Below are 14,851 nucleotides of genomic sequence, written 5' to 3'. Positions count from 1 at the left end.
TTTTCCATGTCAACTGGTAAAGGTTATATAGACTGACAGCTCAGGTGTCTAAAAGGACCTTGTGGTGGGATTGTCAACCTTTTCAGGCTTGTTTCTGTGTGACAGAAAATGTCCTCTTAGCTTTCATGTATAATTTCTATTCTACATTTAAAGCTGTTTTGATTTCTTTTTGTATATATATTACAGAAGAGTACGGGTAAACCTGTATCACATGCTCTCCCCTGTTTTCCGTCTACACCTTCACCTGCCACTATCCAATAACAGCTGCCACTATCCAATAACAGCAAAAATGTCCTATTTCTACTTCTGTTAGGCAACTACTTTCATTCTTTATGAATTGTATTCTTCGTTTCTTTAGTCTATCCTTTAATGAATCGCTTTGATTCATTCATTGAGTTTCACTTACTAATAAACCTTTGAAAAAATGAACAATCCCCAGGGTAAAAAAGGTAATATTTTACTAACTAATTACAGTTTAAGATAAACGTTTTCTTTTTCGTGGCTAAAACTCAGAGATGTTGCTGTAAAGCAGTTATATATTAAAATAATGTATGGCCACATTATTATTTTATATTATTTTTTCATATGAAAGTTCATTTTTATTTATTTTATTAGAAACAAACTTTGAATCGGATTTAAAACCGGTTTAAACCAACCCGGAAACTACTCTGTGGACTACAATCCCCACAACTCTGGTCCCTCCCCCGTCAGACACCTCCAACCAATGGCTGAGTGCGTCTGAATCACGTGACCAGCAGCGCAGCAGATTTGAATTGTTGGTGTGGATATGTGTGTTTGCAGTTTGAATGCGAAGCACTGAGCATAAAAGAAGATTAGAGAGTTTTCCGAGGAACCTGAGGTTTGTAGTTTTTACTTTAACTAAGCAGTGACTCCGTGTGAGTCCCGTGAGCCGCTGAATGAGACAAAGTTCAGGTTTAAATTCTCACTTTAAAGCTCCGTTCACATTGACGCTAGCGGTTAGATGGTTAGCTAATGGGCTAGGTAACGTTAAAGTTAGCATTACGTTTAACGTTCAACTCTCTCCGGTGTGCTCGCGTGAAAAAAAATATATATATTATTATAGTTGAATGTGTGGTTGTACCGCTGCAGGTCTGATCCGGATCAATCTGTAACCCACAGAGAGGAACCAGCAGCGGGATGGACTGTCGACCTAACAGCGGTACGTTCACACTCACTGACCCTGAGTCAGCACTGGTACACAGTTAACCCACGGTCATGTGTTTTATTAACTGTTTCATGAACCACGTTTGTGTCTCTGAACAGATCTGTTCTTTCTGCCTGATGAGAAGTTTGACTTCGATGTTTCTCTGTCACCTGCCAGGTAGGAAACCCAGGACGGGTTCTGGTAAACTCAGTTTTAGGTAGTGGGAGGTATGATCAGGACCAGAATCACCAGTACTCCCACTGATACCAATACCTGTTGGTCTTGTGAACTGTCATGTCAGGGTTATAATTTATCAAGTAAAAGCATCATTAACAACTCTCTCTATTTATAAAATCTTGTTTTGCCCCAGCCACTTTCAGCTTGATCTTTTTAAATCTCTGTAGGTCAAGGTTGAAGGTTCAGCTTTGCCATTATGATACTATACAGGATGAAAAATGAGGGTAGTCACAAGGTAATGGTGTGGTAATGTACAACCTGTCAGATGTATTACAGAAGAGTTCCACGTGAATAGTCTGGCGGTGCAGCAGATACTGTATCAGCAGGGGGACCAGGCTGTGGTTCGGTGGGGGGGGGATCTGGTCTTTTAGTATCCTCTGGGCTCTGCGGATGGATACCAATGATGTTCTGGGTGGTGCAGAGGGTTAGGGTTACAAGAGAGGAGCCGATCAACATGTTAATTCTCATAATGACTCTCCTTCAGTCACTACTCACAGTTATAAGGTCAGGTTTGTTTTTCAGCCTGCTATCCAGGTAATCTTTGTGATGTTATCAACATCTATGAATGATACAATGTTCACTTGGGTGAAAATCAACATTTAAGTAAAATATTTCCATACCATATTTCTTCACTGCTCTACCTATGGCAGACTGGGGCAGTAAGTGGCACTGTGTATACTTTGGATTGAAAACTTGGTTTCAGGGAACGTTTTATCAGTTCAAACAGTCTGTCAAATCACAACAATACGTCTTTTGAAGATAAAATATGTGGAAAAACTCCCTTAAATCTTGCATAGGATATGCACTGAGGTCTCAAATGGGGCTAAATCATGAAAGTAAACCTTATTGTACAGTGAGAAAGTGATATGGAGCTTTAGCTTACACCACATGTATTCTTTCTGTTACATTAGCATTATGATCAATAGCAGTTTGTTTTGGACTGTCAAAATGTTGACATCTGCTGGTGAACTACTGGTACTACATTAACTGTAAGACTTCATGACTGAGCTCATCTTTTTTGGTTTAACAAACAAACAAACAAACATTATTTAAAAAACATTTACATCTTCAAACTGTAAAAGCTGAGCTCAGTTTTAGAGCTTTCACCTTCTTCCTCCTTGAGTTTTAGCTCTCTCACATCACTCCTAAGCTCTGTGTGTTCCTGTCATCTCTGATGTCTGTTATGTCTCTCCACTCTGCAGCTCCAAAGGTGACGAAGATGAAGATGAGGTGTTCGTGGGTCCAGTCAGCCATAAGGAGAAGTGTGTCTCTGTTAACGTGGCGTCTCGGCTTGAGGACAGCAATGGTGGCACGCGGGCCAGCTGGAGTCCGCTGACCGGAGATCAGCTGGAGGCGGTGTGTGAGGAAGCCCACAGACTGGCCGACCAGCTACAGAGCAACGAGCTGAGCCTGGCACACAGCGAGGATGATAAGATCACCAACATGTCCACTGACACCACAACCGGCAGGGAGGAGTTTGTCCAGGACTCTGAGGCCAAACTGGGTGTGCTCGGTCAGAGCGCCAATACGCTCAGCCCCATCAAACGCCAGACCTTCTGTGTGCAGGACAGTCCCATGAAGCAGCTGCCACCTGCTGTCCAGCGCAGCCTGCTGAGAGGAAGCAGCTCCAAAGCAGCGCCATCCACCCGCCCTGCCAACGCACGTTTATCCACCCGGCATGCCTCTGCCAACACAAATTCATTCACCCGCCCAGCTGCCAGACTTAGCACCTCCAGCCCTCTGACCAGGGCCAAGACTCAGGCCAGGACAGGACTGCGAGGGAAAGCCACACTGGGTGTAGTACTGCCGAGCAAACCGGCTGCCCCAACAACTTCCTGTTCAGCCAGCAAGAGCAGAGTGGAGAAACCCAGACTGCAACCACCGAGCAAAGTAGGAGATTTATGTATCTTTTACTTTTCAATTATTAGGTGAAACATTTCGTCTATAAAAACACCCAAACAATTGTCAAAGGTAGTCTGCTGTCAGCCTGTAACAGCGGCTCTCTTGTAGGCCTTCCTCAACAGGAACTCAACAACTTTAAAACTTGTTCCTCCCAGAACCTGAGCTTACAGAACCTTGTGAGTCTTTGGTACAAGGTGCTGATTTTAAAATGATCACCACCTGGGAATATGTCACTCTTTTCCCACATTTTAAGTTTTGGACTATAAACACAACCAAGCTATAAATAATTAATTAGACATTGTTAAAAGAAAGAATTATGCTATTCTTTAGTTTTTGTGGCAGTAGAGCAACATATCCTCTTAGAAGTTCACCTCAAAGATGGTGTCTTTGTATCAGTTCAGGTCATTACCAGCAGACAGGTACATGCACAATAAGAAACATCAGGCTCCCACAGGTATTTTACCTGAGAAACAGGAGGAGATTTTGGAATACTGGGGTCTGCGTTCCCTCTATTCAACCCTAATATAACACAGCCACAGAGTGTAAAGTGACAGAGGAATCGCACAGCCATGAATTGCATGTTGTCTAGAGAAAGCTTTAGAAAAAGCCAGTAAGTCGCCCTTGAGTTAAGGTTTTTTGTGAGTGAGGGTACAGATTGTGTTTTAGAACTCTGACCCCTCAGAGTTTATCTGGTGATCCACAACAGGGGTCCCGACCTTCAGTTTGGATTCCACTGTGTTAATAGATGAATGAATATATGGTGATACCACCTGTTGATTCCTTTCTTTTTCTTATTTCAGGCAGTAGGGAGTTGGAAACGGAGCCCGGCCTCTCGCCCCTCCAGCAGGGCAGAGTCATGTGAGGATCTGCTCTCTGATTCGACGAGCGTGGCGTCTGACATCAGCGACTCCTCCCTCAACTCCAGCTTGCTAGGAAAACGCATGCTGGCTCCGCCCACCAAGGTAACACACCTTTTCAAAACAGTCTGGTTGATATATCATAGAAATCTGGTCAAACTGCAACCGTCGGACAAAGTCAGCCAGACACTTTAATTGAAATTGATCATATAAATGATTTATATTGTAAAAATAACTGATTATTGAATTCTTTTCTCCATCAGAGGAACTTGTCAAGTGTGAAAGCTCCGCCCCTTCAGAGCAGGAGGGTGATGGACAGGAAGAACACATCTTCATCCTCGTCCTCAGTGTCCAGCTTCAACTCCAGCATGTCTCTGTCCCCCGCTAAAGGTACGCTAACAGCTAACTGTCACTTGCTAAGCCTTTATGGTCAGTGTGACTTCCAAAACACACATTAACATTAACACAGACATTTACAACTAACAATTATCCGTCCTGTATGCTGCAAACAAACACATGTAGGATTTAGTGGTATCTAGTGAGTGAGTTGCAGATTTGCAACTCCCTCGCTTCACACTCCAAGCATGAAGGGGAAACTACGGTGGCTGCAAAACGGGTAAAAAAAAAAAAAAAAAAAGAGTTGTTGCCAGTGTTTGGTTTGTCCGTTTTGGGCTACTGTAGAAACATGGAGGCCTCCATGGAAGCCGACCCGCAGTGTTGGTAGATATGAAAGGCTCATTCTAAGGACGGACGATCTATGACTCTCATGTTCAGGTGATAATATACTATAATATACCTTTGATGCTCCGACAATTCCAAAATCCCTTGTAATTAACACATAGCTGATTTAGCTGTGTTTAGCCAACAGTCAGCCGCTAACTGACCAGCTGCTTCTAACTGAATATCCTCCAGCTCTCATCAAGTGTTGTCTCCTCTCAGGTAAACTGAACTCTTCTGTGAACCGGAGTCTGAGCAGCTCCACTGGCCCCGCTCCCAGCAGCATCAGCAGACCAGCAAATCAAAGCAAGCCCCGCCGCTCCACCATTTATGCCACAGCAGCGCCAGCTCCCTCCACCGCCGGCCGCCGCTCACTGTCCGCCCAGACCAGGAAGCTGCCTGAGGTGGAACGTGTCAAAGCCACAAGGTCCACGCCACTGAAGAGAGCTGAGACCACGCCCCTCCAGCTAACTCCTGCCAAGAGAGTTTTGGAGAGGACTGCATCGATCCCCACCGCCGCCTCAGCCTGGCCACAGAGCGGATTGAAGACCAAATCCAAACCGGAGGCCCTGGTCCCCCCAACACCCAATGGAGGAGTCAGAGGAGTCCTCCATGGAGACGGTGAGAGACGCTGAGGATGTCAGAGCCATTTGGTTTATTCAGTCATGAGATAAGTTTCCGGTTTGTTTTATCCTGGAGTTTGTACAGAAAACTGATATTCAGTTTGGATTCTTTCAATCAAAAAACATATTCGATACACAAAAATATGAATTCTGATCCTGAAGCCTGAACTCGGCTACAGCAGCGGATCAACAGCTGAACCACAAACCTCTCTGCCTATTATTCTCAGGGGCCCACTATTTTGCATCAGTCTCTCAATTTAATTTGCTGATTACCAAGAGTAGAGCTTAAATTAGACCACACAGAGGTTCTCAATAATAATAATAATAATAATAATAATAATGATAATAATAATTATAATATTGAATTTATTTTTTATGTTTTAGCCGGTCTGGTCTTTACCTTCAGGACTGAACTCATGAGTTTTAATTTCAATCTTTTGGTTCAAACTAAATTAGGACTGTTCCTGTGTTTAATTCTCTGATACACCTGTCTGTCTCTCACTTTGTCTGTCTGTCTTTGTGTTTTGTCTCCAGATGTCTCAAAGATGTTGAAGCCAAAGAGGTTGATGTCAGCAAGCAGCATAGACAGGTAGATGACATCACACTACCCCATTGTTATTTACATTTACGTCATTCATGTTTATGTAATACCGAAGATTTACTGACACTGCTGAGATTGTTCACGACTTCAAGCTCTGCAGTGTTCAGTTCAATTTTTTTCTATTTAGTAACTTCTGTGAATGAAACATTCCCACAATCAGAGCAGAACAGGTAGCCTAATGTGGCAATGTGAGGGCATTGAGTGGACACAGTGGCATCTTACAGCAATTTTTTGCAGTTAAAGCGGGTTTGGTGACCTGAAAAAAGAAGGTAAACAAAACTTTGTTTACAAGAACACTTCATCGCTCAGCTTGTTATAACCAATGACAATGTGAAACTGGAGGTAACCTCTAAATACTAAAGAATATTTCTAGATCGAAAACATGTCTTCCAGCTAAAACAAACACTTGTAACATCCCTTAACACCTGCACCTTCTGTCCCCTCTCGCATCTTACGTCTGATGTTGGGACTAAATTCTACCATCAATAAGTCATCAATAAACCCCTTCCTCTCCTGTAGTCTTCCTCAGAAGCCCTCTGTTGGTCCTCTGACACCTTCTTCTGGCAGCTGCAAGTCGCTGCAGGTGAAGGCGCGGCGTCCCTCGGCCCTCCCCACCCCAGTGAGGCGCAGGATGTCTGCCATCCCTGTTGCCACACCCACCAACCAGACCCGACCCACAAGACCGCCACCCACCCCTGAATCTGACCCCGCCCTCAGCACCACCTCGGCCAGCAGAGAAAGAAGCTGCAGGTGAAATGCTTTGAACGGCTGTCGACTAATTGGAATGCTGCCCTGACCTCTGAGGGTGCAGTCCTATTGCAGCATGTCACCTGCCTGTTACCATAGCAACACAAACAGGGGTCTCGCTTAATCATTTATCACTGTGTTGTTGTTTTTGCGTAGCCCCACCCCTGCCTGCATACAGGAGGCGGAACCTGTTGATGCCCCCGACATCCAGCCCTTCTGTCTCGAGGAAGAGGAGCCCCCTGCTGCCCTGCCCGCCAGCCCTCCACAGTCTGACCAATCAGAGAGCATGGATCTTGGAGCACAGAATAAGGGCGAATTAGAGCCCGCCAAAAACCTGATCGAACTAGAGACTACGGAGAGCAACAGCAAGACACAGGAGGTCAGGCCTCACACACATAAACACACACCCCAGTTGTAAGTTTGCACAACATCACTTTTTATCACCTGCCCACGACTGATTCTGGATCCACTTTGGCTCTGATGCAGCCACCTCTCTCTGTCTGCAGTCACCACTCTGTTGTCTCGCTCACTGTCTTACCCACAGCACTGTCTGATTGGTTACACGTCATGAGTAATAATAGAGTAATAGTGGGTTTGCAGCATTTAATTAAACATAATTACGTATAATAATAATTACGTGGCCACAAAATGCACAAAAATGCGAACAACGCTCTGTTCTCTCCTCAGGTTCTCCTGTTGGATCTTCCAGCTCCGACTCTGCAGCCTCAGGAGAAACTTCTCATCGACTTGACCAACACCCCCGACCTTATCCGGACCGGCAACAAGACCTGCACCACATCCCAGGTAACTGACCCCTCACCTGGTTATATCCTCAAACTGAGAGCAGAGTATTTTATATTTGTATTAAAACATATCTGAAGGGCGGCCTTTAAATTAAACTTGTTTGGTTTTTATTGGTTTCAGCAGCTGATCGACCTGACCTCTCCGCTTATCAAGTGGAGCCCAGAAGACAAGAGGGAGAACAACGCCCCACTCATCAACTTGTCCTTCTGATCCAGATCCTCCTAAAGACCTGGATCTGATGGAATCTACACTAAACTGGACTCCTCTGTCTCTTTAGAAACTCAAATAATAATCCAGTTAACGTCAGAGTTTTAATCAGTGGTCTTTACTGAAGCAGAGTATTGTGTTTTAAATGATGAAAATATTCAAAGGTTGCTGAAGTTTTTCTGCACCTGATTGTAATTTTATTTGTCTCCGTCTTGCTGCTCTTATTGATGTCTGAATAAATGTTGTTTATGTCACTACTGTAAACGTTCCTGCTCCTGTGTCAAGTTGCAGTTTAGATCCATGTCTGTCCAGAGTCAGACTCATGTAATATATGTAGTAAAGACTGAAGGGATTTAATAAAATGTATTAAGTGCATTTTTTTGGGAAGATGGAAGCTGTCACTTTATTTTATTCTTTTTTTTAAATCTATTTGGGCTTTTATTGCCTTTTTCATTGACAGTGACATCTGAGGAGCGGGAGGGGGGAGAGAGAAGGCATGCAGCAAAGGATTCAAACCCATTAGTGCTGCAGCAAGGACTTAGTCCTGGTACGTGTGGCACCCACTCTACTAGGAGAGCTAACTGAGCACCCCAAGTTGTCACTTATTTATTTATATATGTATGTATGTATGATTCCAGTAATTAATTTCCACAAAGAAACATGCTGTCTTCACTTGGAGACTATCTTTTTTACAGAGGCCTGAGAGCAATGACATCTGAATCATCTGCTTGTGGTGGACTACTGCTGTCCAAAGTGTCATATTCTACCTATTGCTTGCCCAGTGAAGTGGTTTCCATGACAGCAGACAATGCTTCAAATATGGATGTTGTTGCAAAGAAGCTACAAGCTCTAAACAAGGATGCTTCACACACTTGGCTGCAGTTTTAAGGTGGGCACCCAAGATTAGTGTCACCCATTCAGTATCTGACCAAATGTGAAATATTGTCACAGTCTCTCCTTCCTGAGGAGTTCCTGAGCTGTGGTGTTGAATAATGGCTGAAAAAATGTTTTTGCACAATTATCATGATGCCACAGTGAAGCTGAACTTTGATCTTAAATGTCATAATTTTATCTTATTGGGAATTATGAAATTGTCATAATTAGCATATAAATCCTTGACTTATGGCCAAAAATGTGTAATGTGAGGTCCCAGGGACCTGCACCTCGACCTTTGACCACCAGATTCTGATCAGGTCATCCTCGAGGTGTTCCTGAGCTATCACGGTCACGAGGATGTGATCAATGGACAGAAAACTGGAAAGTGCCTTTATCTTAAAACATGACTGAGTGCCAAAGTGTCAGCTGCCTGTTTCTCAGAAGTGCAATCACATAACAAATAATGTGCTTGGAAGATTTCAGTGTTGTTTACATACAGTCAGAACCAGATGATTTTACTTTAAATTTGTATTTTCTTTGTATTTTGTCTAAAAATGACTTTTTAAAGAAAATCTGTCCAACTTATCTGGTTTATCCATCATGCATCAGGCAGCCCAGGATCCATAAACCACATTATACATCATTAAGCAGGTGTCCGGAGGGCCATCAGTCTCACAAGGTCACATAAAGGTTTTCCAGAACATTTTTTGCCACCTCAAGCTGATTTTTTTTTTTAGGTTAGTTAAGGTGGGAATCGTCAGTATGTTTTCAAGGCAATGTGCATCTTATCACTGAGCAAAGCAGTGTTTTTATCAGGAGTTAACTGACGGCTATAAACAGCGACTGCAGCAGGAGCCAGTTGTTAACACTGTACACCTGCAGACTGGTAACATGGCTTTCTTACAGAACGCACTCGGTCTCCTCGTCCTCCTTGTGGTCTGTGACTGCTCCTTGGCCGAAGAGAAGGTGAAGACGTGTGTTATATCTTAACATTTGTGTTAACATTTCATAAAGAGCAAGATTCACAGATTTACATTAATTGGTAATCTTCTTTAGTCCTGTTTTTGCTGCATGACGACCGGGTGATTCTGACTTTAATATCTTTGTAAATTCATTTAAAATCCTGACCCAAATCCAAAGAACACTAAACAATTCATGCTAAATTAAATTAAGGGAATGTGGATAATATGATGCACAAATAATCTAGGGAAGATTCAAGAAAAATGTAATTTAAAGGTGTTATCAGATTCCAAGAAGACTTATTACAGATATATTACAAATTCAATGATATAACATGCAAATAGAACCACTTAGAAAGCCACTGCAGTGCATTGGATCCTCCTGATGTTAATGCAGACATACACAGGTCCAGCCATACATCCATACAGGAGGAGAGTATGTCCTATGTTAGAACCATACAAATAGACAGCAGACTGTGCATACCACTCTACATAACTACATTTAACGAACAGTGACATCATCTCCCTGATCTAGGATCTGTCTGTCTCTGAGCTCCTCTGGAAGGCAAACAAGGATGTTGGTAAGACACCACACATGTCCACATTTTTTTATATATTTTTATGCGATAGATGGAACAGTGTACACTGATAAACATTGCTGTAAATTGAATCTGTAGCTCTGTACACATGTTACAAAGTCATCCTGACAAACAATATAAGAAGTGACAAACTATTGAAATCATTTATGATCATGCAGAACATTAATAAACATGCAAAGTGGAAGTGTACAGTACACAGACATAAAAGCACCAGTGGTGGAATATACAACTGTATATAAAATAGTCAAAACTAGCTCCACCTCAACCAGCTGTGAAATGTTGCCAGTATACCAGGAACAGGGGCAAATGTACTTTTAATACTAAATAAAAAAATTTATTTAGCTGATTATACTTTTACTGAAGAAGGATTTTAAACACAGGACTTTTACTTGTATTCTGTTACGTATAAAAGTCTTTCAAGTTCTTTGACGTTGTGGTATTTTTACTTAAGATCTGAAGACTTCTACCACCACTGAAAAACACACACACACAGTAAATGAAATCCATAAATCACACAATAACAGACATGCATAAGGACTAACATGGTGATAGCAGGATAGCTATAGATTATAATGCCAGAAGTGTATTCACACGCCTGTCCTCCTTCTGTTTTACATGGTTTGGACCTCTTTGTTCCAGTTAAGGGAAATCTTCATTCACAGTTATTTTAGACATTAGTTTAAGGATTCGTCTGTTGGTTCTGGACCTGATCCAGATATCCTGTTGGTGGCAAAGTACTGAGTTTTTCACTTTACCCAAGGATATAGTTAGTAAGACACTTTTGATGGACCACTACAACCTGAAAGTCAAAGGTCACATGACGAATGTGGGCAGCATGATCGCTGGCAAACTTATCTGTTAGCATTTGTGCCAGTTGTTATTACAATGGCAGCCAGCAGATCACACTGACTGTGGGTTTGAGGAAATGGTTCAATGGACACATTTCACCGATTATAAGAAAAGTTGTTTGTTGCCTAATAAAGTAAAAACAGATTTAAAGCTTCATCCTAGTCCATCTTTCTAGTAATACACTGATATAGTTTTAAAGGGAAAATAACTCATTTATATGATTGAATTACTGATTGAGCCTTCAATGTCCTCCTCCAACAGTGCGCAGGGAGGACGAGCCCTTCGTCCTTGATGACATTGCTTATGACAATGAAAATGAGAGAAACGCTGATCCCTGCACCTCCAGCGGCTGCATGTGGGGCAAATCTTCCGATGGAAAGGTCTATGTGCCCTATGTCATCGCCTCACATTTCTGTAAGTGACTATATTTGAAATAGTTGACCAAAAGATTGGATGTAATGTAGAGTTATAACGTGGGATCTAATGTGCTTAATGTTTCAAATAAAATCAACTAGTGTAAATTTACAGCTTTCATTATGAAGCTATTTAAAAAAAATAAACGTTGTAGTTGAATTGTTGTTTGATCTCAGGTGATCACAAATTTGGTAATATCCTTTATTACTTGTTTTTCAAACCAAGCTTCCTCTGATCAAATTGTTAGATCAAGTAAGCGTCCCAGTACAAGTTTATGTTCAACTGACAGCGCCCTCTAGTGGCTGTAGGCATTATGCTGGGAACAAAGGAGCAGTTCAGATGATGTCGAGGGGGGATGGACGGATCAACAAAACGTCAACATGACTGACAGTCAATGCTATTTCTTTTGTTAACACCATGATCACTGTCATTCCCTAACTAGTGTTTATTATAACCACGGTGACAAAAGTCCCCTAAGTTGGTCAAGACCACATTTGTCAAGTCCATGACCAGGTCTTGACAATCTATCTGTCCGTTCTAGATGGATTTTGAATTAAACCAGTAGGATGATCCTTTTCTGAACAAGCTCACTTCATCCGTGGTTTTATTTTGAAGGAGGATGTTGCTTTAGAGAAAACCCCATATATTTTTGGACTCAGTCGAGACCAGTTAGAATATTTGGTGAGACCAATGGCCCAGTCTGAGACAAGTCAGAGTAAAAGTACCAGTGAGTCCAAGACAAATTCGAGTCCAGACTTGAGTGCTCCAGCACTGCCCCTAACTTAAATGAAGTAGTAATTTTGACTCAGTACCATTATGTTGTCCTAACCTTATCAAAGTACTTATTTTAACCCAAACCAACATCTTTCCCTAAACCTAACCAAGTCATTTATACGACTAAACCAAATCAAACCGTAATCATAGAGTTATCACATCGATCATATTTTGTTGTTTATTTTGGAGGGTTTGTTGTGTTGGCTGCAGATAGGTGTGTGTACGTACTGATCATATGTATCTCCTCTGACCTGCTTGTGTCTTGTCAGCTTCTCGTGAGCGCTCCATCATCGAGCGTGGGCTGCTGTCCTTCCACGACGTCTCTTGCATCCGCTTCGTCCAACGCACCAGCCAGAGAGACTATCTGAGCATCAAGTCCGACAATGGGTAACAAACTGTGTGTCTCTGTGTGTGTGTAAACTACATGCAGTGCATTAACTCAAACCTCTGCTTGTGTATGACAAAATAATGCATCATTAACATCAGCTATCAGTGATTAAATCTTTAATTTGGAAGTTGCCCTTAAGTTGACCTTGACTTACATTTGTCTTAGAGTTCCCTTTCCCTTGAGAGTGCACATAGCTGCTCAAAATTCAAATATGTTTTCTGCATTATTTCATCCAATCCGCCCCATTTTTTATCTAATTGTACGAATGCAGCTGTTACTCCTACGTCGGCCGCCGTGGTTATTCCCAGACTCTGTCTCTGGACCGTCAGGGATGCCTCTATCACAGCACCGTCCAGCACGAACTGCTCCACGCCCTCGGCTTCAACCACGAACAGTGCCGCTCTGACAGGGACCAGCACATCCGGGTCCTGTGGGAGAACATCCAGTCCGGTCTGTACTTCGGCCTCCACACACATTACAGCATTAAAATGATCACTAATCTGAGGCTGCAAGTAATTCATGTTTTAGTTATTAATTCATCTGGAGATTATTATGTCAATTAATGGGATTATCACTGACGATCGATCCAAAGTGCAAAGATCTGAACAGACACTCTTAAAGACAGTTTACCGAATGCTTGTCATTTTCTGTCTTTTCTGACCCTTTGTCCTGATTGTATTCTCTCAGGTTTGGCGTATGCCTTCGACAAGATCAACACTCTGAACCTGAACACTCCCTACGACTACAACTCTGTCATGCAGTACCACAGGTTGAAAGGCTACCATTCATCTCTTTATTCAGATAAACATAAATCATATATCTTTGTTTCCTCATTTTTGAAAGTACCTTTAACTAAGGGACTGTATGAAAAATGTTGGGTAAAGAGGGTGGCTGAGTCTTATATTTAATTTAATAAAATATTTTAACTAAATAACATTAGATTATTGCGGCACATCTGTAAAGAATTTAATAGAACTATCTAAAGGTGGCATTACAAATCAATAAATAAATTCTGCTTTTTTAACATGTTATTTTTATTTATCTGAATCATTATGTTAAATTTGACAGCGTTTGCCACCAAATTGTAGTGGCCAGTTATTTTATAGCAGTGGCAGCTGCCACCCCTCTAGTTCAACCCCAGCCATCTTTGTGATGTCTTAAAAAACGTTTTTACAATAAACATCAACAGGAAGGAATTAATTAGTTAATCATTTTCATACAGTCCCTAATTAATGTCCTTTTTCTCATTTACACAAAAATTCATTATTTAGCCATCCACACAATGGGCAACACAAGAGATCTAGTTGATGAAGCTAATTGTGGCACTTTTTAGTTTTGTTTACTTTTGTTTGTTTTTTGTAACGTGAGTGAGTGACCCTTTAAACAATAAACTAATAGTTTCCATTTTATATACAAACCAAAAACAATTCATCCTCTGTACTCATTATAATTGCAGGTATGCATTCTCCGCGAACAATAAGCCCACCATGGTGCCTATCCCCAACGCAAATGTCGAGTTTGGCACAGCCCAACAGATGAGCAGGAATGACATCACCAGACTGAACAGTCTGTACAGATGTTAAACAGTAAGAGAACACACATTGGGTTTGTCTGTATGCTATACTTCTGTTGCTGTGAGTGTTCCCTCTATGAATCTAATTTATGGTTTGGAGAGACACATAAGAAAATGTGTGTTTGTCGCCTTTAACGTGTTTCTGTTTCTTTTTCCAACAGGCGATGAAAACAACCCTGACAACATGGAGCCACCTGACACATCAAACTTGCTGTTTAAAATTCTGACAATGTTTTCTCACTTTTTAATACAATCTAAGACATTGTATTGAAAATAAACCTTCAAATATTGAAACCTTGTTTGTTTGACACTGTTGTATCAAATGCTCCTGAATTCAGAGTTGAACCAGTTTACAATGACAGTAATTACACTGGCAGCTTGTATCACAGATATATTGTTAAACTGGATCCTCAGCACCTACATAATGAGGTCCAGGTCTTCTTGCACCATCTGATTGAATTGGCTTACATGTATCCCAGGGGGGTTTTCCTCCCACCCTCTCATAATGGCAGTGGTGTTTGGAGGGGGCAGCAGACCATAACCATCTGCGTGGTTAGAT

At 41.9% G+C, this 14,851-nt stretch overlaps 2 protein-coding genes across 4 annotated transcripts; both read left to right on the top strand.

Annotated features, from left to right (window-relative positions):
* The first annotated feature begins 763 nt into the window (after nt 1–763).
* gtse1 (G-2 and S-phase expressed 1) lies at nt 764–8,247 on the top strand. 3 transcript variants are annotated; one of them, XM_051382581.1, is made up of 12 exons: nt 764–859; nt 1,111–1,180; nt 1,285–1,342; nt 2,605–3,292; nt 4,105–4,266; nt 4,425–4,551; nt 5,101–5,499; nt 6,036–6,090; nt 6,622–6,852; nt 7,006–7,228; nt 7,537–7,653; nt 7,777–8,247. In XM_051382581.1, exons 2-12 carry the CDS (start codon nt 1,159–1,161, stop codon nt 7,861–7,863), a joined length of 2,169 nt encoding a protein of 722 aa, XP_051238541.1. In that variant the 5' UTR covers nt 764–859; nt 1,111–1,158; the 3' UTR covers nt 7,864–8,247. The 3 variants fall into 3 exon arrangements, with proteins under 3 accessions (XP_051238541.1, XP_051238539.1, XP_051238540.1); XM_051382579.1 differs by having other exon boundaries at nt 7,774–8,247; XM_051382580.1 differs by having other exon boundaries at nt 782–859; nt 1,141–1,180; nt 7,774–8,247.
* A 1,298-nt stretch (nt 8,248–9,545) lies between these two features.
* On the top strand, nt 9,546–14,586 carry LOC127353395 (high choriolytic enzyme 1-like). The gene is made up of 8 exons (XM_051382588.1): nt 9,546–9,702; nt 10,231–10,276; nt 11,405–11,557; nt 12,601–12,718; nt 12,991–13,169; nt 13,407–13,488; nt 14,176–14,305; nt 14,454–14,586. The coding sequence occupies exons 1-7, from the start codon at nt 9,628–9,630 to the stop codon at nt 14,300–14,302; spliced, it is 780 nt and encodes a 259-aa protein (XP_051238548.1). The 5' UTR covers nt 9,546–9,627; the 3' UTR covers nt 14,303–14,305; nt 14,454–14,586.
* The last annotated feature ends 265 nt before the right edge of the window (nt 14,587–14,851 follow it).

This window comes from Dicentrarchus labrax, unplaced genomic scaffold, assembly GCF_905237075.1.
Source record: "Dicentrarchus labrax unplaced genomic scaffold, dlabrax2021, whole genome shotgun sequence".
NCBI classification, from domain to species: Eukaryota; Metazoa; Chordata; class Actinopteri; family Moronidae; genus Dicentrarchus; species Dicentrarchus labrax.
This window is presented reverse-complemented; position numbering and strand designations above follow the sequence as displayed.

Coding starts and splice junctions, on each gene's coding strand:
- gtse1 (XM_051382579.1), top strand. CDS start 1,159: ATGGACTGTCGACCTAACAGCG. Junction 1,343..2,604: donor GTTTCTCTGTCACCTGCCAG/GTAGGAAACCCA, acceptor TCCACTCTGCAG/CTCCAAAGGTGACGAAGATG. Junction 6,853..7,005: donor AGCAGAGAAAGAAGCTGCAG/GTGAAATGCTTT, acceptor GTTTTTGCGTAG/CCCCACCCCTGCCTGCATAC.
- LOC127353395 (XM_051382588.1), top strand. CDS start 9,628: ATGGCTTTCTTACAGAACGCACTCGGTCTCCTCGTCCTCCTTGTGGTC. Junction 9,703..10,230: donor GCTCCTTGGCCGAAGAGAAG/GTGAAGACGTGT, acceptor TCCCTGATCTAG/GATCTGTCTGTCTCTGAGCT. Junction 10,277..11,404: donor GAAGGCAAACAAGGATGTTG/GTAAGACACCAC, acceptor CTCCTCCAACAG/TGCGCAGGGAGGACGAGCCC.